The following is a 24,960-nucleotide window of genomic DNA, read 5'->3' as shown; positions in this document are numbered from 1 at the left end:
AACTCACGGTACTTTGTTGACTTTGCTATTTCCACCCACGGAGGAATGTAAAAATACATGAAATCTGTTAGATGATCCATTTAATTACATGGCAAATGCTCCGTAGACCTGTTTACCCTGCCAAAATAGTGCTCTTTGTCATATTTTCCAGGGTTATTTGATTTAATTCCGTAAGTCAACACGGGGTTTGTTTTCTCACAAAGGCAAAGAGGATGAAGCTTATCAACAGGAACAGGACTGAGGATAGTTTACCTTGTGGGCACCCTGGAGGTAGTGCAGGAAGGAGGCAGAGAGCCCCTGGGTCCCAGCAATGGTGTTTCTTAATCTGGGTGCCAGTAACTTGGGTTTCATTCTGTGAAGATTCATCAGGCCATACCCAGGATTTGCATGTGCTTGCCACTCTTCCCCCTGCCCGGACCACCTCCACCCCCCCCACCCCTCCCCCCCTCCCCCCCACCCCCACCACCCCGGCCAGCTCCCTGCACGCTTCCCTGCAGGGTGTACTCCAGGACTCCTCAGTCGGGGTGAGGCTGCATTCTCTGGTTTGGGGTCTCACAGAGCCTGTAAATCCCTCTCTCAGCGCTGATCACAAGCGAAGTTGTCTGGCTGCTTTTGTGGTCATCGGCCTCGGATTTGTCTCTCACTAGACTCTAAACAACTAGGCTTGCTGTCTCCCTGGGGTCTAGGTGGTATTCCCTGTGCCTGGCACAGATGGTGCTCCAGGAAACAGCTTGTAAAGGAATGACAGAGGGGCAGAGAAGGAGACAGGCAGAGCAGGGGACTGGGGAGAGGACGTGAGAAGAAGGAAGGAGGGGGAAGATCGTGTCCCTCAAGATCTGGGTATTTTGAGGCATGGCTAGAGGTTGGCGGGGGGACACTCAGGAGGGTACTGACATGAAGGAGTGAAGAGTTCCCTGAGAGAGAAGGTGGACCCACAGGGGCAACACTGGTGCAAGGCCGGTACCCAGGCTCACTAGGGGAGGGTGGAGGCCCTGTGTTTACTCTGCTTCCGATTTTCTTTGGGCCCAGAGGAGGCTGCAGAAACCTATTTCTCTGGCATTTCTGTAGGACACTGAGCATGGCAAGTCAGCAGCATGGGTGCAGGGGCCAGCCATGGCAGGGGTAGCCACAGTGTAGCAAAGGAAGAGGGGGACCTCCCTTCTATGGCATGGCACTATGGCCACGATAGCAGTTTCTGCTCCCACTGTGAGCACTCGATAAACTGTCCTTGGGTGGCCCCGACAGGACCTGAGCACTTCGTAGGCACAGTGAGTGACAGGGAGGCCCTAGAAGCCCCCTCACCCTTAGCCGACACTGCTGCCATTGAACGCAGGGTGGAAGACCAAGGCTCAGTGGGAGAAGAGGGCTCAGGTAGGAGCTGGAGCAAGTAGGGAGGAATTTACTGTGAGGTGTTGCCCAGATTATCGCCCCAGGCTGGAATTCTCTGGAAAACATAAATCACTGAGAATTGCCTTTTAAAGAACCCATATAAATGGGAAAGGGAAACACCAAGGAACCAAAAAGCTAAGAAAGGAAAACAGCCCCTTTGATCTGTGAACAGGTCACCTTTATAAAGCTCCTTGCCCATCGTGGCACTGAGAAAACTCCGTTGAGAGATAGTTCCCTTTTAACTCAGTATTCCCAAGGACTGCTCTGGGGACAGCAGTTTCTGCTCTAAGGGGAAAAAAAATGTTTTGTGAGCTGGGAGAAGACAAAACCGTCATCGGTAAGCAGGAATACTCCCAATTATTTTGCTTGAAGAGCCGCCTGAAGAGGTATTCATGTGGGAGAGCTCTCTAAAGCATTTTCTCACCCTTTGTCATGAAACTATGGCTTTCAAACATTGTTGATTATATATCCTATTAGTAAAATAATTTGGACCACAAATATATGCATATTTCTTCATTAATTATATTTACATAAAAGAGTGTGTTTCTTGCTTACTGTATTTATAGTGAAAGTTCCAATAGAAGGTGTCTACTGGGGTGCAGGTATCCAGCTAAGAAAGCATGAGGCCGGCAGAGCAAGCTTCTTAATCCTTACTGCACAGATTCGTAAACTAAACCTCAGAGAGTAGGGGACTTGCCCAGGTCATATGGCTAAAAATTTGTAGAACTTGGATTAAAACATGTCCATGCTTCCTTCTACGTTCCAAATCTCATCACCTTCTATTTCTCACAGTCTGGATATGGAGCAGTCATGTCCTTTTCTGTTGGTTTCCATGTGATTTCCAGCTTTCCCTGTTTTACCACTGTCTCCTAGGGTGAGCTAACACTGTCAGGGTTCTGGAATCAGGAACCATGTGTTCCACATGCCTTCTTGCTTTCTCGTGATCCCTTATGCAGAGATGATGCCGAGACCTTCCCTGGGCCTGACCACACACAGGGGTTAATGTGCTCTGCAGTTTTGTGTAGAAAGAGCATGCCATGTGGTTAGCCTTGAGTACCCACTCTTGGCATGGAAGACATGGCAATCGTATTTCCCTGTATGAAAACCAGGCCTGAAGGAAGGCAGCTCCCCTGAGTCTCTTCTCAGAACTTCTTCTGGCCTCTTAGGAGGGTTTTGTAAAATAAAACAATTCCCTGAAGCAGAACAAAGGTGAAGAAATGGAAATAATGTGAAAACAATGAAAAGCACAACCAAGCAGCCAAGAAATGGGTGGCTCAGGGTGCCAGGAAGTGAGGTAGGACCAAGAGAGAGAACCTGGAAGGTCTTGCTGTTTATAGCCTCTCTCTCTAATATCCTCTCTCTCCCCTAAGCTGGAGTCACTGTTTAACTAAGGAGGAGCCACACCTGACCCACCCATTTAAGGAAGAGGCTAAGGGAAGGAGGGGCAGGTGCCAACACTGTTCAGCCTTCTCCTCCTGCCAGTCCCCTCTGCCACTCTCATTCTACAAAACTGCTGCTAAGACGCCTGTGGGACCCGCCCAGTCCCACCTTACTGCTGACAACTCAACACTGGACATGCCCATCTAGGAAACGGGTAAGTTGTGAGTGGTCATTTCCCAGAGCCTTGCAACAAGACAGTCTTCCAAACATTAGCAAGCAGGTGAATTTCCCCAGACGGCTTCTTGATTGTGCTGATTCTGAGTCCTCACCCCCAGAGATATGTCCTCAGTAGCTCTGGATGGAAACCAGGCACTGATGATGCCAGGGGTCCGAGGATTTTATGCTGTCAAAAATCCAGGGCAAGGGATGAGTTGATTTTCTAAGACAAGCTAATCTAAACTTTGCATGGTTCATGCAGTGAGAAGATCTCTTAATCACTGAGGCTCCTTTGCTTTCTGCCCAAAGTCACAACCCGAGGGCCAAATTCACCCTAAGGGATACCCTGATGGCTGGAATTGCGTCTTCTTTGTTCACTGATGTGTAGTTTCTGACATGTAGCCGGTGTTTAATAAATATTTGCTAAAGGAAGGAATGGGGTGTAGGTCTTTTGTTTTCTAATGATCTAGCTTAATAGTAGGATGAAGTTGAAAAAGCTGGATTAATCACGAAAGACAAATCACTACCACTATAGAGATTCAGGTTCCTAAACCCTTCCAGCTCCATCATATGTCACATATGTGTGTGTCGCTGTGGCTGCTAAAGTTGTGTAATCTTTGGGATGTGATGTTTAACAATTCCTATTTAACTAGAACCCAGCCTAACCCGATATTTTCCCTCTGTAGCAAAAATTGAGTCACCAACTCCTAACTGTCCTACTTGTTGTCGGTCACAAACTTTGCTTACCCCCACGTAGCATTAATTGGGTCTTTAGTGGGCATAACCTCTTGAATTGTACTACTTTGTAACCAGCTTGACTTAAGTTTCTTTCTTTTTTTTTTTTTTGAAGGTGTAAGGGTGTGATAGGAAAGCTTACTTATTAGTACATTGGTTGATGGAAAATGCAATAATCTACCAATTTTATAATAGTGAAGGACTATATGTAGCATGAGCTCATTATCCCCAATTTGTAGATGGAAAAAAATGAGCGAGTGACTTGTACCAGAGGCAAATGACAGAGCTAGAGTTCTGGTGCTCTGCCTTGTTCCCTGGTTACTTGGTTCCGTGACCTACTTGAAAGAACACCTTAGAAAAAAAGGTGCTACCAAGCCACGCACGCGACCCACCTAGTGGTACATGCTCATTGTTGAGTGCTGGGCTTGATGCTACCATATCTGTTAGCTGTGTGACTTTGGGAATGTTACTTAACTTTTTTTTTTTTTTTGAGACAGTCTCACTTTCTTGCCCCCAGTAGAGTGTCATGGAGTGATAGCTCACAGCAACCTTAAACTCTTGGGGTCCAGTGGTCCTCTTGCCTCAGCCTTCCAGGTATCTGGGACTATAGGTGCCCACTACAATGCCCGGCTATTTTTAGAGATGAGGTCTCGCTCTGGCTCAGGCTGGTCTCCAACTCCTGAGCCTAAGCAATCCTCTTGCCTCAGCCCCCCAGAGTACTATGATAACAGGTGTGAGCCACGGAGCCCAGATTAACCTCTTTGGGTCCCACTTTCCCCATCGCTAAAATGTGGTGACAACAGTATCTGCCTCATACCAGTGCTGAAAAGATTAAATGAGATAGTATATGTAAAGTACGTAGCAGTGTATGACATATGATAAGCGCTCAAGAAATTTGTGCTATACTATTGATAGTATGTTAGCCTAGGTTCTCTATAAAACACAGCCTGAGGCAAAGCCAAAGTGCTGCTGTTTTTACTCTTTAGGAAGTGTGATACCAGGGTGCTGAGAGTGAGGAGAAGGGTGGGAAGCAATGTAGGCCGATGTGTCACCCACCTGCCCTCTTCACAAAGAGACACAGCTGGCCACTTGGCTAAAGCAGGACACCTGTGCAGGGGCTCCACAGAAGCACTGTGCCTTGGAATGGTATATCAGGGGAGGGTGGAGAGGACATTTATGTGTTGGCTCCCTCTTCTAGCTCTTACTGTTCAAAGTTTGCTAACCATGTCATCTGATCCCCTTTGGCAGCCACTGGGATGGCCAGTTCCTATTCCTTGAGACTTGGCACCTCACCTAAGTCCAGCAGTGGTCAGAAAAGCCACTTCCTTGGCAGGGGCAGAAAAAGGTCCCAGCGGCAAGTGAGGCTAAGAGAACCTGAGCCAGCATGGAAGATGTTCAAAAAAGATGAAATTATCATTATTTAACGCGTGCTAAGCATTGTGCAAGGTATTACCCTGTTTCCCCCAAAATAAGACATCCTCCGAAAATAAGACCTACTTACAGGAAAGATAAGACAGCCCCTGAAAATAAGACCTAGCACATCTTTGGGAGCACACCTTAAAATAAGACACTGTCTTATTTTCGGGGAAACAGGGTAGTATTCCTTGGGAGTCACCTCTTTCTCCTATGAGAAAACCACAATGGGGGGTGGCGCCTGTGGCTCAGTGAGTAGGGCGCAGGCCCCATATACCGGGGGTGGCCAAACTTCCAAACCCGGCCCCGGCCAAACTGCAACAACACAAATAGCCGGTGTTGTGGCGGGCACCTGTAGTCCCAGCTACTCAGAAGGCTGAGGCAAGAGAATTGCCTAAGCCCAAGAGCTGGAGGTTGCTGTGAGCTGTGCCAGCACTCTACCGAGTGCAATAAAGTGAGACTCTGACTCTAAAAAAAAAAAAAGCAAGAAAACCACAAGGTGTGTGTCCTCTGAGAGGCTGGTTCATCTTATGTCTCTTCAGCATCTGGAGAAAGTGACACTGAGTGTGTTCTAACACTCTCAGAATTTGGTGGAGCAGGCCGCTGGTAGATAGGAAGAAAGCCAAGGCCATGCAAAAGACCAAAGCAGAATCCAGGGGGAATTTTCCTCCCACCCTTGAATGAGCGTTTCCTAAAGCACGGTGCACAGAACACGAATTCCGGGGGCTGTTGCTGATAAAAAGACACTGTGATCAAATATCTGGATGAATGTTGCTTCCTACTCTTCCCTCCTTGGACAGTCATGGTTCAAATTTTCATATCAAGGCTCTAAGGAGGCCAAAAGAAAAAAACTGGTCAACTGGAGTGCATTAGCACGTCTCACACTGAACACGCTGCTTTGGACCATGGCAACCCTGGGCTCAGTCTTGATCCCTGAATTCGCAGTGGATTCCTCTCTGCCCTGTGCTACTTTTGCTTTGCAGAAACCTTTTTGAACGCAAAAGTTTGCAATATAATAGGAGACTGTGTAATGCATGGAAAACCCCCAATTTGCAAGGCTAATTCTCCTAGGAAACAATCAGCCAAGCCCTGTTTCCTTGTCTTAATAATGGAGATAGTTGAACGAGGCAACACCCACAGGGTCTTCCAGTCTCCTGTCATCTGTAATGCTCAGGCAGCTGAAGATGGTCTCATCCAGCTTCTGATCACCTCAGAGACAAACTAATAGACAGGGGCAAGTTTTTTTTTTTTTTTTTTTTATTGTTGGGGATTCATTGAAGGTACAAGAAGCCAGGTTACACTGATTGCATTTGTTAGGTAAAGTCCCTCTTGCAATCATGTCTTGCCCCCAGAAGGTGTGGCACACACCAAGGCCCCACCCCTCTCCCCCCTTCCCTCTCTCTGTTTTTCCTCCCCCCCCATCAGAGGCAAGTTTTTAAGGGATGGTGTTTAGGTATGAGGCGAAGGCTTGCCCACTGCTGCCCCCTCTGGTGGAGTAGTACGTGGGCAGAGAGGTGGCCCCGTGTCCCAGATAGTAGTTCTTGGGCTACCTCTAAGTGTGCGGGCTGGAAGAAAGCCAGGGTTCTGGACACAGCCCCAAGGGACCTTTAAAACAGAGTGGCCAGGACCTTTATTTGCTTTCCCTCTGACAGAGTGGTCCCTTGGACAGCCCTCTTCCCTCTGATCTCTGCAGGGTCAGTCCTGTGTTGCCCACCTTCTGTGCAGGTGGATCAGGCCGGACCAGCCCCCCTCAGCCTCAGCTGAGGACTGAGGCAGACCTGGTCACAGCCTGCAGCCCAGAGATACTGAGGAATGTGGTCTCCATCCGAACTGGCCACATCCCTGCCTCCAGAGAGGCAACTGATTGTCCTCATGGGGATCTGTCCCAAGAGCCTGGGGCAGGAGAGGTGATAAGATCTTGAGTCCTAGGGAAGTTTGCTGGAGTTCTTCACATCAAACATTTTGTCCCCCCACCACACCTGCCAGCCCAGTCTAATACTTAACGGAAGTGGCTGCCAAACAGCCGGACTACACCCTAAGCTCCTTCTCAGAAAGCTCCCACCTCCCTGTGGGAACTGAAGTTAAACTTTCAGGTGGCACAGCCTGAGGGAGAAATTAAAGCAGAGGTTTCTGCAGGAACTGGGTCCTGGGGCCCAGGCACTGTCCCATCCATTCAGAGGCTGTCTTGGTCCAGTGCCACATCCTCTCCAGACCTGTCCTTGAACCATCTTTCCCCCCTTGGCCACATCACTTTCCCCAGATGGGCACCAGGCTTGCCTGCAGCTCCCTGCCTGACCCCCTGTTCCGGAAGGTGGTCCAGGCAGCAGAGGTCAGAGAGATTTTCTGCCTCTGCCCGGCCTGCCCTCCCCACCATCTCCACGCCAGGCCTCAGGAGTTGGCTCTGTCTCCAATCTCCTGCTCTCTCCTTCTCTCCTGCCCTGCCCGCAGACGCTCCATCTGTCCACTTGGATTTCTTAGGGGTGGAGGAAAGGGAAACAGGGGGAACTTCAGAGGCCTGGCCCCTCCCGGCTGTTTTCTCTGCTCCACTCACTCACATGTGCACATGAGCCACTCACATTTACACATAAACCGTGTTCTAAGCTCATTCTCCCTCGTGCTACTTTTTGACATGTTTAATACAGAACCTTCTTGTTCTTGAACAATGTATCTCCTCCCACTGGTCCAGGGCCCATCCCTGACTCCAGAGGTGGAACCCCACCTGCTCTCAGAACAAGGTGGCTGGCCTGAGCCTCCTGGGAGCCCTTGTTGTGTGTCCTGGTCAGGATAGCAAATGGCTCCCTTTCCCAGCATGCTTGGCGGCTGGTGCTCCAGAATCTGTCTCCCCACCACCGACCCTCCACGCCATGGTGGGAAGGGCCCTTGGCAGAGCCAGAACCACACCCTTTGTCCAGGGCTCGGCCCACTCACCTCTGTATCCCTCACTGACCTGAGATGCTCAGAATGACTGGGCACAGACTAGGATGCCCAGGTAAACTGGCCAGAGGTCAAACTACAAGCTCCACTGCCCCTTTCTCTCCACTGTGTGAGGCTATGAGCAGTGCTGGGCATGGGGGGTGTTTTAAGAGCTCCATTCGGGTGTCACAGAAACGGCACCTTGTTTCCCACTGTGCCTTCAGCATCCCATCTGACAGATGAGACAGCAGGGTGATATTTGGACACAATTTCGGTGCCATAGGATGCTGGGGTGGTATGAGAAGGCTTTTCCTGGTGGGTTATTCCTCCCTACATCTTTCCCTCTCCTTCTTCCCACACTCTTCCTTGGTCCCCACCCCCAGGCTGGCTGTCCCTGTCCCCCCATCTGTCTGGGTCCCTGTCACTCTGACTTTCTCTCTGTGTGATAGACCCTCTATCTTTGTCGCCATCTCATCTGTTTTCTCTTTCTCTCACTTAAATGAAAAAGCCTAGAAATATGGGCCAAGAGGAAATCCTTTAAGAATAAATGGATTATCTAAATGTGGCCTCAACTTCTAAAGAATCTTTTAAAAAGAGAAAAAAGAAGAGGAAAGAAAAAAAGACCCCAAACCCAGTCCTGTCTGGTTCATGTCTTGAGGACATGACAGGTGTAGGGCCCGGGATCTACCTGGGGAGTGTTGGTTTGAGACAGTAGCTCTTAAGACCCAGCATTTTAGCTTGGAATGTGACAGGTCCCAACTTCCTAAGTTCACCTGATTAGCTTCAGAGAATACTTGAATTACCTACATGGGAAGCACATCTCTTCTTCATGGATGGAAAAAAAACCCCATGCTCAGAAATCTAAGAACATATCAAATATTATTATTATGCAGCATTTCTCAGAAACATTTATTTGTAGAACCCAGAAAGAATATTCCACCTGGCCCATAGAGTACAATTGACATTCTACCTAAGAACTGTCTAGGTCTCTTTCATAATTGAATGACACATGTGAAAGACCTGCGAGGGTAGGAGAATCCTTTTATGCAAAGACAAATTTTATATTTTTATGTTGGCAAAGGATGAACCTAAACTTAACTGAAGAATAATACATTCTGTGGGTTCCTATTTTATTGTCTAACAGTATTATTTAAGGTACATAAGAATCTGTATTTTTGACTCCAGAAACACAGAACATTACAGTTGAAAAGCACTTAGAACAGTAAGTCCAACCTTCTTAGTGTTCTAAGTGGGGAAACTGAGGCTAGGGAGGGAGCCACGTGCCCAGGACTCAGAGTGTTTAGTGGAGCTGCACAGATTCTTTCTGCTGGACAGACATCCTCTTTGTTGCTCTGCAGGGTCTCCTGAGAGGGACCCATCCGCTGAGCTCTTGGCGCTCTCTTAGGCCATGAGTCTAGGAAGAGGCTGGTCCATGTGGTGGGGGCAGGAAGGTGAGAGGAGGTTATATTTGTCCTCTATCTGGAACCACAGAAAGCAGCTTCTGCTTTCTGCCTGTCTTGTGCCAACATGTTGATCTCCTTGGCAGTCATCCCCAATGCTGAACTCAGAGTCACTGGCAGGCGATGGATAATTCTATTCTGAGCACTTACTTCTCTGGCACCTGTTCCAGATCTGGAAACTTTCTAGCTTTCTAAATCTGAACCTACGAGATGCTTCTTTTGTTTCATTTCTCCCTCTTCCATGGCTCTTGGTGAATTAAAGACGATCTGAGGGATGAGAAACACTTGTTTACTCTGTAGTACTCCTAGCCCCGATTAGGCTCAAAGTAAGGTGTCTTTTGGTGGGGACAGTGTCATGCTCTGCTTGCAGGCTGAATTACCAGCCTTGAAGCTGAGGATGGGACAGGAATAGAATCCAATACTCCCCAGACTTCTCTTTGATCTTAAGCTTCAGTTTCCCCTTGTGCAAAGTAAGCCATGCGCAGTCTTCCTCTGAGACCTGGTCTTCTCGAACAGTCATTCTCAACCTTCCTAATGCAGCGGCCCATTAACACAGTTCTGTGGGTCGCAACCCACAGGTTGAGAACTGCTGTTCTAGAGGCCACAAAACCCGCCCATGGCCTTCAGGCCTCAGAGGCATGGACACTCTGAGATGATTCGGAAGTGAAGGAGTGGCCCAGGGGCAGCATGGGTCTGAGGTTAAGTTCCATCTTCGATATCTGACATTAATGTTCATTCTCACATTTACGCAACTTCCTATAAATTCTCTTTGAGAAAGAGGCATCTATTCGCCTAACTTGCAGTAGATCTGTATATACAGAAAATTCTCTCTCTTTCTTCCTCCCTCCCATCCTCTGTCCCCGAAGCCCTGAGGTGTACCAAGGTGGCATGCAGCTGAGAGTGGTTTGCATGGAGGTTTCTTTCCACCAGAGAGCAGTTAAGGGCCTTATTTTCTCCACTCGGGTGGCTAAATTATTCTCGATGTGTTAAACACTGTAATTAAACACACACGTGTGCACAAGTACGCGGGCCCTTCCCCCACCCTTCCTTGTTCCTTGTCAGCAGAGAGGGTGTCAGCCCCAGCCTTCAAGCTCTGTTGGTTTTAATTTGAGTTGTGGAATTAGTAATGGGTTTTGCTGGAACACTGTTGTGGGAAATAGATCGCTCCTTGTGCAGGGTTTGGGCACCATTTCAAATGAGTATTTGTTAAGGGGGAAACTGTCCCTTGTCGTGTTCTGCTACATTACATCAGATTTATTTCCATTGTTCTGAAAAACACCAGCCCGGAGAGGGCGGTGTGTTGCACTCCCGGGCAGGGAACAATTGATGGCTGCTTCCTGTTTCTTAGATGATTGCAAAAAAATGCAAACAAAATCACCCTTTTCTTGCTGAGTTATGCTGAGTGCATTCTGCAGGCAGGGACCCCAGGGCCACTCCGGCACCTGTCATGCTGGTAGGGGGGTGGTGTGGTGACCGGGTGCTGTACTCAGTCCTATCACTGGCACGAAGTGACTGAGTGGTCTGGTCACCAAAATAGGATTTGAGGAAAAGCAACTGAGTGGCAAGAGCCCAGCAAGTCGGATGAAAGAGACCTGCCCAGTTCAAGGGCCCGTCGGTGCCACCCTCAGCTAACGTCTAGGCCCTGCCCGACCACTTGCACATGCGTGCTTATACCTCCCTTGCTTGCTCTGCGGCAATTCATGTGAAGAGCAGCTCTTTATTTCCGTGCTGTTCAACAGGCCTGTGTGTAGGGGATTTACATGTAAACGTAAATGAATTAAAATTGAATAAAAATTAAAATTCAGTCCCTTAATTGCACCAGCCATATTTCAAGTGCTCAATAGCCACGTGCATCTGGTGACTACTATATTGGACAGCGGGGTCTAGAACGTGTCCGTCATCACAGAGGGTTCTATTGCAAAGCTCTCTGACCAAAACCACTCCTCCCCAAATATCTGGGGATTAGTTGCACCTTCTGGACCCCATTTGGCATGTGGCTGGCTTCCAACAACATGACCATCACACCAGAATAGGACAGGCAGGGAGAGGAAAAAGCTCTCAGGGTAGAGGGAGGCGGTGAGACATTGGCCCAGCTGTGGGTACTGAAAGGTAATGTGGTCTGTAGCAGGCTCGGGGAGGGTGCACACTCAGAGTTTCCTCCAGGCAAACAGGGAAACCCGGGTCTTAACACATGGAAAGAGCACAACTCTGGAACCTGGAAAGCCCTGAGGTTGGAAGTCCAGAGGTGACTGGCCAGGGCCTGGGGCATAGGGCCCCTGTCACTAGGCTCAAGTTCAGAGCCAGTCAGGACACCTGCAGAGTTCCTGTTAGGTTGATAGTCACTGGCTTTTACTATGTGCCACACCAAGACCTTTATAAGAATCTTCTCATTTAATACTCATCTACAGCTGTGAGGCTGGTTTTATTACCCTACCTCCAGCCCATTTTATGTGTAAGGGAAAGAGGCCCAGAGACACTACGAGTATTGTCGGAGAATGTTCAGTGAGTGAGTGACAGCTGGACTCCAACCAAAGTTCCACCCTGATTCCACATTCTCTGACCTCCATTCCATGTTGCCTCTCTCTTTTCCTTTTATTTTCTTATGGGATGAGTCAGGACCTGGTTTTCTGAACTGGAACATAACACTGGGGACCAGAGAGGCATCCAGGGACAGGGCCTGTATACCCCAGGCACTGGCCAGTCACCTCTGGACTTGCAAGCTCAGAGCTTTCTGGGTTTTAGAATTGTGCTATTCCCATGTGTCGAGAGCCTCGTTCCCCTATCTGCCTGGAGGAAACTCTGACTATGCACCTCTTTGAGCTTCTTGTAGAACCATAGGGGTGTAAAGCCCAGTGTGGGACCAGAGCTGATTACAGAACGATTCTAGAGAGCTGGGCACCAGGGCTGCAGGGGCCAACTATGATGGTTATCATAGACCTTTCATAGAATAGAACATCTGTAAATCTCCAATTCTCCTTCCCAGGAAGAGATTTCCAGGATCCTCTGTACTTAGCTGGAGCTCCAGCCCATGTGACATGTTGATGCCAGGTAGCAGAAGTCACCATGTCTCTCAGTTGGCTATAACTGTATGCCAGGAGGCTCTGCTTTCCAGCCATGCTTGCCTCCCTGGTCAGGTGCCCTTATGATGCTCAAACAGTGTCTTTTAGACACTAGCATTGATGTGCCTTTAGAAACACAGCCCCTAGCACTGACCACATATGTCCATGGTGTCTAAAGGTCCAAGAGTCGCTTTGTACAGGGGTCTGGGCTAGTCTGTCTAACCAGCACCTTACTGTCATATCTTCCATTGTTTTGCCTCATTTCAAATAGGAAGTCAGACAGACAGAATATTTTCAAAATGCAATTTAATCCAGACAGACCCTGCTCACTACTCACTTGCATAGTTAGCATCTAAATGTGAAGACAAGTTTGTGGTTTAAATAACATTGGTTAAATAACATTCCTTTGGTTCTGGGATCATTTAGAATTTTGATTCTGTTATCTGCTTGGTTAATTGTTCTTCCTTCATTTCTAGTATTAACAAGGATGGAAGAGTTGAAAGGGGTCTTCATTTTCATTTCAACATCCTCTTGCCTCAAAAATATTAGATAGGATGCGACACGGAACAGAGCTCTGTGACTCTCATGGTGCAATGAGTCCAAGCTAATCTAGAAGCGTTCATCCATCATCTCTGGATCACACCATGCAGTCTATTTCCTGTGCTGTACTCTACTGTCCTACATTGTACTGCTCTACTGTACCACATGGTATACAATCTACCCGTCTAGTCTACACTGGTCTACATGGCAGGGACTAAGTGGTGATTTTGTCAAGATTTATCAAGCACTTTCTAAAAATCAAAATATGTATGTGTGTATGTATGTAAATTCTCTTCTTCCTCCAAAGTAAAGACTTTATGGGACGGTGGTTGGGGGGAGAGAGATATTTTAAGTAATTGGCTTTAGTAAGGCTATATTTGCTTCTAGAGACACCAGATTTATTTCCTAAGTATGCAAAGTATTTCTTTGCAAATCCATTTCAGACTTTGCTGTAAATATCTGACATTTTATAAACATGAGAAACCTATGTGCATATAAAATTTTTCTTCCTTTCTTTTCTTTTCCTTCTTTCTTTTTTTTTTTTTTTTTGCAGTTTTTGGCCATGGCTAGGTTCGAACCCTCCGGCATATGGGGCTGGCGCCCTATTCAATTTTTTAAATCAGGGTTTTGGGAGACTGTGTTAACTACAAAGAAATTTCTTGTTTTAAAAAGAATCTCTCACAAATTTCCTTATGTTAAATTCCCATAAGAATTAACATTTGGTACAATTTATAATACTTAAAACACATAAGCAAATATTTATAAAACATTCATATTTGTGTAAAGTGAAGAATATCTATGTTCATCAAAAGACACCATAAGGGAATTAAGGAGATAAACTACAAGCTGAGAGAAGATATTTACAACATAGAGGACTAACAAAAGACAAATATCCAGGCTAAGCAAAGAATTCCTACAAATCAATAAGAGAAAGACAACCCAATCGACAAATGGGCGGAAGATATGAATATTCATTGCTCAAGAGAGGAAAAGACAATGAAGAATAAGCATATTGAAAGGTGCTCAATCTTACCCGTGATCAGAGAAACAAATTAAGACCACAAGGGGTGGCCGTGTATTCCCACAGATGGGTACAAATGAGAAGCCTGCCAATACCGAGAGTTAGGGAGGATATATTGCAATGGGGACTCTTCCATTGCTGGTGAGATTGTAAATTGGTACAACCTTGGAAAATGGTTTGGCATACTTAATAAGATTGAGTATGTGCATATCCTAAACCCAGAAATTCTATTCCTGGGAATCTAGCCTACAGATTAATCTCACACATGTTTATCAGGAGATGGTGCACAAGACCATTTATAGCATAATTTTTATTAAAACAAATAGGAGAACATTGTATGTCCATCACGAGAAGAAGCATAAATAAATTGTAGAATAATGTATTATAGGGCAATGGAAATGAATGAAATTCAGCTACTTTTTTACTTTTGAGAAGGGGGGAAGCAAGTTACTGCATTTAATTTTTAAAGCAACTCTAGGAGTTTTAAGGTGTAAACTTAGAGGAGTTTTGACATATATATACACATGTGAGATCTTCACCACACTCCTCCCCCAGCCTGACCCCCATATTCAATTCTTTACCTATAAAATGACCTTGGAATCTGTCTCCCCTCTGTCTTCTCTTCTGCTGCCCTATCGCCCTCTCTTCTGCAGACAGAGACAGCAGTCTCCTAGCCTGCTCCCCGCTTCTGGTTCCTGCCCATCCCCTCCTCCTGGCCCCCACCCTGCAGTATAATCCTACACCCTGATCTGCTAATGCCTGCCTCTGCAAGGGCCATGCAGAGCTTGCAGAGTATGAAACACATCACCATCCAGCTTTCAATCTGCCTTTCTGGCCATCCCCAGCCCCAGCCCCCACCGCATCAAACCCTGCAGTTGCTCACCATTCCCTCCAACAGCCGGTGACCTTTCCAATCCAGCTATTCAAGGCAGCTATGGGCATTTGAAAAAAAAAAAAAAGTCTATCTACCCATTCTCAACCTGGCAAATTCTTCTTCTTTCAAGGCCTAATTCAAAAGTCACTGCCCAGAGGAGAGTCATTCTCCTAGACCAGTGGTTCTCGACCTTCCTAATGCCATGGCCCTTTAATACAGTTCCTGTGGGTCGCGACTCACAGGCTGACAACCGCTGTCCTAGACCCTCCAAGGCAGTACATAGCTCCTCCTCCTTGCTACAGGAGAACTATATGTACATTTTCAATTTCTGTTGAATGATAGACATCTTTCCTACTTGATAATCAGGTCCAAGGGGAAAAAGACTATGTTGAATTTACCTTTGGATTGTTAGCATTCAGAAGAGTGCCTGGCACAAGGTCAGGGCTCAGTTGAGGTTCATGGACTGTGCAGGTTCCCCCACAGCCCCTCATATACATAAGAAGAGTGGGAAGCTGTGCAGTACGGCAGACCGAACGCTGAACTGGGGTAAGGATGCGGCTTGCCCACCAACTGCCTGTGTTGAGCACGAATCCTCTCTCAGTGCTCCCACTTGTAAAGGGGGATATATCAGAGTGCTCTTCTGGGTCTCACAGCCAATGATTCAAAGGACTTGATGGCTCACCCCTAAAAATATCCCTTTTTCTCACTAGAAAGGACCTCAGAAGTCTTCTAAGGAAAGTCATGGCGTATAACCAGGAGGCTTTAGCAGAGACCAACATCATCAAATTCAAGGACCAGGACTTTAACTCCTTGCGGGATCACTGCCTAAGCAGAGGCCAGCTGTTTAAGGATAAGACATTCCCTGCTGAGGCTTCTTCCATAGGCCAGAAGCTGCTCCAGGGAAAAAGACTCTCCGGCCTGGAGTGGAAACGGCCACAGGTGAGCGGACCCCCAGGAGCACACCCAGCCCCCGGCCCTCAGGGTGGCACCTCCCCCTGAAGGAGGGTAGGCCTGAACCCTGGTGTTCAGAGATGGCCTGGAAGGAGAGCAGAATCCATCTGGTCTTTCTGCTATAGCATTTGTTATCCACGGAGTGGGAGGTGAAGCCCCTGTGATAGCAACCAGGACCCCAGACCCCTGAGCTCCAACCCAGTTCTAACGCTGAGCACATAACTAGATTAAAACTCCTCCACTTTCTTTAATTTTTTTTTTTTTTTTTTTAGAGACAGAATCTTCACTTTGTCACCCTTGGTAGATAGCCGTGGCGTCACAACTCACAGCAACCTCCAGCTCTTGGACTTAGGCAATTCTCTTGCCTCAGCCTCCCAAGCAGCTAGGACAACAGGCGCCAGCCACATGGCCTGGCTATTTTTTTGTTGCATTTTGGCCGGGGCTGGGTTTGAACGCGCCACCCTCGGTATATGGGGCCATCACCCTACCCACTGAGCCACAGGCACCGCCCAAACTCCTCCACTTTCTTATCTAAAAATTGGGAAACCATAGGTAGAAAGCTTGTAGTAATTGGTCTTTAGGGTCTCCACCACCTCCACAATTGAGCCCATCTATCAGCCTGTCACCCTTTATTCTCTTCGGGTATATATCTCTTTATTCTCTTTTTTCCTTTCCTGTTGGAATTGGCGCACGGGATGGACATCGTGTCAATCATTTAAACTACAGAGTGGATTTAAATGATTGCCTCTCTTGCTCTCAGAATGGTAAAGGCTTGATCACCTATATGTGAACTGCAGACATCACATATAAAATTAAGAAGATACTTCAGGACAACGTTCAAACCACCCTGACTCGCCCATCCCAGTCGATGGCCACTAACTCCACCTTGCAGCAAGGTGACCCTGTTGGTTTTTCTAGAAGTAGCTCAACTTTAGGGTATGAAGCTCAGTGGGACATTTATCAGCAGACCCAACCATCTTGTAATCTTTGGTGATGCAAAGGTCCTAGATAAGGACCACTTTGAGGATCCTGATGTCTGCACTTCTGTTCATGCTTCCAAAAGCTGCTAGTAGCACCTAGAACAGGAGGAAATAATATAATGTCTAGTAAGCTAATGATTACAGAATCAGCAGGTGCTACTGAACACTGGTTAAATACTGAGCACGTGGCTGAGTGCTTTCCATAAACCAGGTTAGCTTATAGAAAAGGCATTTTGTGATGTGCCTGCTAAGAGAATCCGAGGTCCCTAAAGTATCTGTCCAGTCTATGGAAATCTAATTCAGACATCAAGCTCTGGAGGTGAAACTCCTTGCATGAAGTTGGGACAGATTTATAGCTTTGGGGAAGGGAGTAGTGAGAATCAGGTGGGGCTTGAGACAATGTTTATAAGAAATATGGGGGTGCTTTAACCTTTAGCCGTGAGTCCTCAAAATGCTATTCTTACCTTCACCTACTAAGGAGAGCTGAGTGAGAGAGCTCTATTTAGAGAATTTCTGAAGGGTCATTTTTTTTTTCCTTTGTTATTTTCAGAAGCTGAGATTTTTTGGAAAGTGTTTTCTTTTTTTGTCACAAGGTGCTGAGCAGTAAGACTTGAGACCATCTTTATAATGTTGAAGAATTTATAACATTTCTATTTAGAAAAGACTTAGAGTTTCTTATTACCTACTTCTAGCAACATTTCAATTTGTGATATCTTTGGGGGCAAGAAGAAAACTGAGGCAAACAGAGGTGAATTGACTCATATGAAATCATGCCAGGAACCCAAAATAAAGGCAGCCAGGGGCAGAATACATCTTTCCCATTGCTCTCCTCATCCAAGCGCTTACCTGGACTCTATCAGGGGGTCACTTTCCATTCCAGCATTTCCTTTGAAATACTGTCATTTCTGTGTGTTTCTTATTAAATTCAGCAATGCTTACATTTGTATAGTACTTTCCAGAGCTTTCCATGTGTCTTCTCTTACTTTTTCTCTGTTCTTTCCTAATTTTGTAGGAAAGAGGACTGAGATTCAGACCGGTGATATGATTTGTCAAAGGAACACAATTAGAAGTAGCTCAATTAGCAAGGGAGGGATCCAGGATTTACATTTGGTCCCTTCCACATGCTGCACTTCCCCTCACACTGACTTGGGTGCCTCATAGGTGGCTCCATCAGAATTTGGATGAATGAATAAGTGAGCAAATGGATGAACAAAAGACTGTTTCAGGCGCTGGATGCGTGTTGCAAACTCATGTGTGTAGCAGAGAAGCCTTGAGTTGACCTGTTTTCCAAGTAGGCTGACAGGAAAAAGCCAGTGTACTTAGCCCTTCAACACTGAGATGTCCTTGAGTAGCTCAGCTCACAGCTGTGACTCCAAAGAGCCTTGGAGGAGTCAGTGTGGCCCAATCCTAATAGCAAAGGCCACCACTCGCACAGTGCTGACCATGTGGCAGGCCCGACTTCAGGGCTTCGCCTCACTGAATCCTCATAGTAACTCCATGAGGAGGTCCTATTACTAGCTCCATTTTGCACATGAGCTGCAGAAAGAGAGAGTAATCTGTCAAAGTCATACAGCCAGATGGTGCTAAAGCTGGGACTTGAACCCTGTGGTCTTGCTCTAACTCCCGAACTCCTTACACCACATTGTATTGCCCCCGCCCCCAACCGGTGAGGCCTCTTCATAGACTCATATCACACTCTGGGTGCCTACTTGCTCCCAGTAATATTGCACATACTCGTAGACTTTCCTACTTCATGTGGGTAACCAGGAAATCAATCACTTTTTATAGGATATATATATATATATACACACACACATAAATATCTCACCTGAATATATATATGCAGAAGATACATATGTCCCATTGATACATTGATTGATAATTTATTATCTATATATAGATAATATATATCCTAATATGTAAATATCCTATTGCTATAAATCCTATGGATATATTTATCGTGAGAGATTTATTATGAGAGATTGGTTCACATGCTTATAGAGGCTGAGACATCTGATATGTCTTCTCCAATCTGGAATCCCAGGAAAGCCAGTGCTGTGACATAGTTAAGTTCAAGTCAGAGGCCTGAGAACCAGAGGAGCTGATTGTGTAATTCTCGGTCTAAGGGCAGAAAGGACCACATCTCAGTTCCAGCAGCCAGGCAAAAAAGGGCAGATTTTCTCTTCCTCCATGGGTTGTTCTATTTAGGTGCTCAATGGATCCAGGTGGAGGGAGGGTAATCTGCATTACTACTTCTACCAATTCAGATGCTAACTCATCTAGAAACACCCTCAGGGACATGCCCAGAATTAATATTTAGCCAAATATCTGGGTACCCCCATTGATACAGTTATGTCGGCATATAAAATTAACCATCACAGCTTCCTTCTGTACAAATGATGTTTCTGGGACCCAGTCCATCTCACAGAATCAGAAAACATTAAAGTTGTGGGGCAGCGCCTGTGGCTCAGTGAGTAGGGTGCCAGCCCCATATACCCAGGGTGTCGGGTTCGAACCCGACTGCAACAAAAACATAGCTGGATATTATGGCAGGGGCCTATAGTCCCAGCTCCTTGGGAGGCTGAGGCAAGAGAATCGCCTAAGCCCAAGAGCTGGAGGTTGCTGTGAGCTGTGATGCCACAGCATTCTACTGAGGGTGACAGAGTGAGACTCTGTCTCTAAAAAAAATAATAATCATAAATAAAGTTTGTGAAGACTCCAGCTGCTGGTATGGTCAGAGGTGAAGAGCAGGGCACTACGGAGCAGAAACCTGATTCCTGCTTCCTGTGTGACCTGGGACAAATTGCTCAACTTCTCGGAACTGCTTTCTCCCCCAGGCTGGGCCCCAGAATCACCTGAGAACCTGTGTTAATCCTGAAGGCCACCACCTCTGAATAACCCACTGACTCAGAGTCATGGGAGGCGGGACACAACAGTCCCCACATCTGCTGGGGATTGAGTCACAATTAGCCGGACACTATCTGTTGCTGATAGTTCAGCCTGAAGCTGATTTAGGTTCTTGTCACTCCGACTTCTCCTTGGTCCACCTAGTAACAGGTGACTTGCCCAGAGCCAGAGCACTTCCATCTTCTCAGCCATCTTTACCTGTTTTCTTTTCTTGTCTTTTTCTTTCTTTCTTTCTTTTTTTTTTTTTAGCAGCTCAGTTCACAATCGCAAAGATGTGGAAACAACCTTAGTGCCCTTTAACACACGAAAGGATTAAGACACTGTGTTGTATGTACACATTGGAGTACTATTCAGCCATTAAAAGATGAAGATTTTGCATCTTTTACCAGTTTTCTTAGTGGGTCTTGTCTCAATAAGTCAGCCTGGCAGACTAAAAGACTAATGTTCTTTCTGCCCTTAGAACGGGAATTATACCATGAGCTCCTCTGGTTCTCCGCTACTGTGTCTAATTTCTATCCCTTCCCACTTTCCCTCTCTTTGGACTGTCTGTTGCAGCTCTAAAGCCCTGGTGGGGCAGGAACAGGCAGCTTAAAGTACAAGAGACAAGTGCTGGTTTTGTACCCAATTTTGATCCAAAGGGTTCTGATATTTCCCCATAAATCTGATGTCGACTATCTATTTGTGGTTGGAAATAATTGCCATTTAATTATCATCACCTTAAAACATCTTTTTGTTCCTAACTAGCTAAAATGTTTGTCTTTTAAATTTTAACTTTTGTTATTTTAGTAAATCATAAAAAGTTGTAGTTTATCAAATGCCTTCATAGCATTTATTGAAAGGATAAAACTATTATCCCCTTTGGCCATGTAAGTGCTACTTTATATTATTAGGTGTCCTAATATGAAACCATCCTTGCATTCTGCATTTCTATAGCAAATCTTGCTAGATGATAAGAGATTAGTTGACATTATTTTGCAGGTCAGGAGTATGTTTTTTCTCAGATTCAACGTCAACATTATGTTGACTTCTTAAATGGGGCAGGATTCTTTTTTTTTTTTCACACTGAAACTATAAATGACATAGAAATTGTCTGTTCCCTGAAAATATGAGAGAACTCAACAGGAAAATTACATGTACATAGAAGTGTTTTCAGAATATTAAAGAGATATTCTTAACTTTAAAATACACCTCAAGGTTACTAATTTTTTTCATGTTATTTATTAACTTGATTCACTTTCAGCCATCTTTATTTTGTCAGAAAATCATCAGTAACTCAGTTATCTGTGTTTTTATATTCCTAAAATTCCTTTTTTCCCCACTCACTTATTCACTCTGAAACTTCATTTTTATTTCTTATTTTATCTCAGTTTCTGTACTGTATTTGCCAAAGGTTGGGTCAATGCAAACACCCTCTCTCAAATAAAACAACTTATTGACTTTATTTATCTTACTTTTTTGCTGGATCATTTTGTCATTTATTAACTGTTTTCTTTATTACTTCCTTCCTCCTATTTTTGTGAGGCTATTTTTTGTCTTTTTCTTCCTAAAAATCTATGAGTTGATTGCTTAATTCATGTTTTTTACTCTATCTTGTTTAATAATGAGTGCATTTGAGGCTGTGGGTTCATCTGAGTATAGCCTTTTAAATTTTGCAAATATTTTAGAAGAAGGAAATCAATATTTATTGAACACATACTCTGTCAGAGGCTGCACTGAGTATTTCACATCCCTCCTCATTTATAAATGGAAGGACTTGTCCTGCTTTGCAAGGCCAGTGGGAAACTGTCAGAGACACTCCAGGACAGCACCCAGGCCTCAGCAAGGCTGTGCCATTGCCTGGGTTTCATCACTCTGTTCTCCCAACTGTCCTTATAATTTGTATTATTGGATCACTTTTACACATGAAGAAACAGAGGTTCAGCAAAGTAAATTGCTCAAGTTCTCAAGGTTCTCAAGAAGTGCCAGGGCAAGTACTGGGTCTGTCAGAACAGGCTCCCCAATTTCCACCCCACCCCCAACCCCCTGCTCTGGGGAGCCCTGGAGAAAAAGCCACAGGGCAGCAGTAAAGAAGAGCCATGGCTGGGGGTAAGGAATCCAAGCCAGACTGTCTCCGTTCCTGGTCCCCAAACCCCACAGCCTCACTTCTTCTTTACTTCCTGTGTGCGGAGGACCTTAAGCATCCTGCTTGTGACTGCAGGCCTCTCAGAGAACTGTAGTCCCTTCTTCTAGAAGAAGAGGAGACAGTGCAAGACTGTGAAATACTCTAAGCTGTGTTAAAACTGGGTCCAGGAGGCGCCCTGAGCGCCACTGAAGCCCCTCCCCCCGCCCCCGCCCCACGTCCTTCCCTGCTTGCCATGTTGGGAGAGACCCTAAGTCCTGCCCATCACTGCTCTGTCAGGGGGTCAGGCTTGGTACCGCCCCAGGGTCCCCTGGCCCAAGGGGGCCTGGGCCTCAGTGTGCCTCTCCTGGCACCTGACAGGGTCAGGCAATTTAGTCAGATGATGTCCACAGCTGGGCCAGGGTCTTTGCCCCTTAGTCTGCATCCCCACCAGGAAACTCTGGCAGCGTGGAAAGGGCTGGCAGGTTCTAGAAGGACCATGACTCGGTAAAATAAGCTATTGAGGAAATGAGTCCATTTCTACTTTTCAGGCCTGCTTTCTGGGGATTTATTTGTCAATATGAAAAGGATGATACAGGACCAGTTACCAAATTACACAGACCTATGCCACAGAACCAGGCAGAGCTGCACGGAGAGGAGACTGAGGGCAATCCCATGATCTCCTAGTGGGGACAAGCCAAGAGCTGGCTAGCATGGGAGCAGGAGCTAGACCTACAGCCTGGTCCTCTCCCCAGATGCCCAGGGGTCCCCTTTAAGGCCTTGCAATTCTTGTGCCTGCTGACCTCGCCACTCCCAGCTTTCCTCAGACCTGGCAGAGGGCTGGGGCTGGTGGGTGCTTGGGAGTGGCCAAAGAGCTGACACATGTGCACCTTGCATCCTGTTGGTTGGACTTGAACCTGGAGTCCAGAATGCCTAAGCTGATTTCTGAGAGATGCATTTCCCAAGAAAAGCTATATTATGAAAAACTATAGTACTTTATTATATTTATAAAGTCTGCTCTAATAAATGTCATATCCTATTTATTTCTGATGATTTGTTTATAACCTCTTACACTGGCCTGTGGGACGGGAATGACAGTTGCTATAAGGATCCCGAGTCCTTACTTATGTCATCGCCTCCAGCATGCTTAGGCCCGTACGGCCTGTCTTATCAGGTACATTTACATCCCCCTGACACTTGCCTTCCTGAGAGCAACAAAGCCTGAAGAAGGAAGAGAACTTTCCTAACTTAGATTTGAAGCACCTTTTTAAGAATTAACCCTCTACCCCTAGAGACAAAGTGAATGACGTCTTAGGCACCATACTGGGACATAAAGACACGAAAGATGCTCATAGCTTTTCTCCCTCTTTCCCACAAAGGATTTGTCAAGGGGCCCTCCACACTTCATCCTGGAAGGTGCAAGCAAATTTGACATCCAACAAGGAAGGGCAGGTAAGAACTCAAGGTCTTCTCTCTTGGCCCTGGATGAGGGCAGGCTGCCCCGAGTCATGGGTGTGCATGGGGAGCAGAGGAGGATGGGTCTGTGCCAGTTTCCGAAGGTGTGAGGCCGGCTCCCTGGGCTGCCGTACATGGACTACTCACACTCAGTCCTGCAGCCTGCAGCCACCTGCCATGCCCAGACGCCCAACTGCTCAGCAGTGGGTGTGCAGGGCCATTTGGGGTGAGGGGTTACCAAAGGAAGGAAGAAAACAAACTTGCTGTTTAGTCTGAGCATTGAGCACAGGGAAGCATCAGCTGCTGGAAGAGGGGAGGGAAAGAGAGAAAAGAGAGGCAGACAAACATTGAGGTCTGCCATGGCACGGGAGACATTTGCACGTGTGATTCCATTCACTCCTAGTGTGGAAATGGAGAAGCTATGTGGTAGAATAATTTACTTAATGTCACACAATCAGTAGTGGATAGGGTCGAGAATCCAAGGCTGTCTGATTCTCTGGTGCCCACCCCACTAGACAGCCCCAGAACAAGGGGCTGCTCAGACTCAGAGGGTGTGGTCAGGGACACAAGGTCTGCCTACGAGCAGGCTCCTGGGCAGTCCCAGGTCAAGAGAGGCCCGGGAGGAAGAAGCCGAGAGTGGAAGGACAGAACTGCTGGCCAGGGAGGGGAAAGTAGACAGGAGTCTGGAGGAACCAGCGAAGGCAACCATCCCTTAAAGAACAGACTCTAAACCAGTGGTTCTCAACCTGTGGGTCGCGACCCCTTTGTAACAACGAAAATACATCCTGCATATCAGATGTTTACATTACAGTTCATAACAGTACCAAAATGACAGTTATGAAGTAGCAACAAAAATAATTTTATGGTTGGGGGTCACCACAACATGAGGAACTGTATTAAAGGGTCACAGCATTAGGAGGCATCAGGAAGGTTGACAACCACTGCTAAACCTTCAAAATGTGGGCTTACAAATGATCTGTACCTGTACTTGGACTTCACCTGGTGGAATCACTGTGTCTAGATAGAAGCCTGCTGTTCACAGCCAATGATCCCCCCCCATTAGGGTTTCACCTGTGAATCACCAAGGCAGGCAGAGAAACTTGCTGTAGCTTTAGCTCTGGGCACCTCTGGCAAAGAAGCCTGGGAGGCAAGCTGGCCTCCATCTCTCCCAAAGCCTGGCTGGGGCTCCCTGCCCTCCTGCACCAGCCACGCCCACCACCACCACCACCACCAGCCTCGTCTCTATCTTGCTTGGAACTAGCCTCAGTGAATCCTTTCTAAGAGGAAAAACCCAAAACAAAAGACATTATTCAGAAGGAGGTATACAGACTCCAGAGGCAAGGACCTGTGACATTATGGGGTGGGGCTTCCACATGGGCCCAGTCAGGCTCTCCCAGCTTCTTTCCTCTCCTCGCAGGAGACTGCTGGTTCCTGGCAGCACTGGGCTCCTTGACTCAGAACCCACAGCGTCTGCAGAAGATCCTGATGGGCCAGAGCTTTGCACACCAGTATGCAGGGATTTTTCGTTTCTGGGTACGTGCGCCACTCTGATGCTCCTTAGACGCTGGG

The 24,960-nt window shown here is 46.6% G+C and overlaps 1 protein-coding gene across 1 annotated transcript in view; it reads left to right on the top strand.

The window, feature by feature from the left end:
- Positions 1 to 2,840: 2,840 nt before the first annotated feature.
- CAPN13 (calpain 13) overlaps positions 2,841 to 24,960 on the top strand; it is an 80,156-nt gene continuing 58,036 nt past the window's right edge. The window contains exons 1-4 of the mRNA XM_053589873.1: positions 2,841 to 2,983; positions 15,711 to 15,939; positions 23,316 to 23,388; positions 24,809 to 24,924. Of these exons, the coding sequence (XP_053445848.1) occupies positions 15,742 to 15,939; positions 23,316 to 23,388; positions 24,809 to 24,924 (387 nt within the window). The 5' untranslated portion in view covers positions 2,841 to 2,983; positions 15,711 to 15,741. The remainder of the gene's footprint in view (positions 2,984 to 15,710; positions 15,940 to 23,315; positions 23,389 to 24,808; positions 24,925 to 24,960) is intronic.

The sequence above is a fragment of the Nycticebus coucang genome, chromosome 4, assembly GCF_027406575.1.
Source record: "Nycticebus coucang isolate mNycCou1 chromosome 4, mNycCou1.pri, whole genome shotgun sequence".
In the NCBI taxonomy this organism is placed as follows: Eukaryota; Metazoa; Chordata; class Mammalia; order Primates; family Lorisidae; genus Nycticebus; species Nycticebus coucang.
The sequence above is the reverse complement of the archived record's forward strand: the minus strand, read 5'-3'. Positions and strand labels throughout refer to the sequence as shown.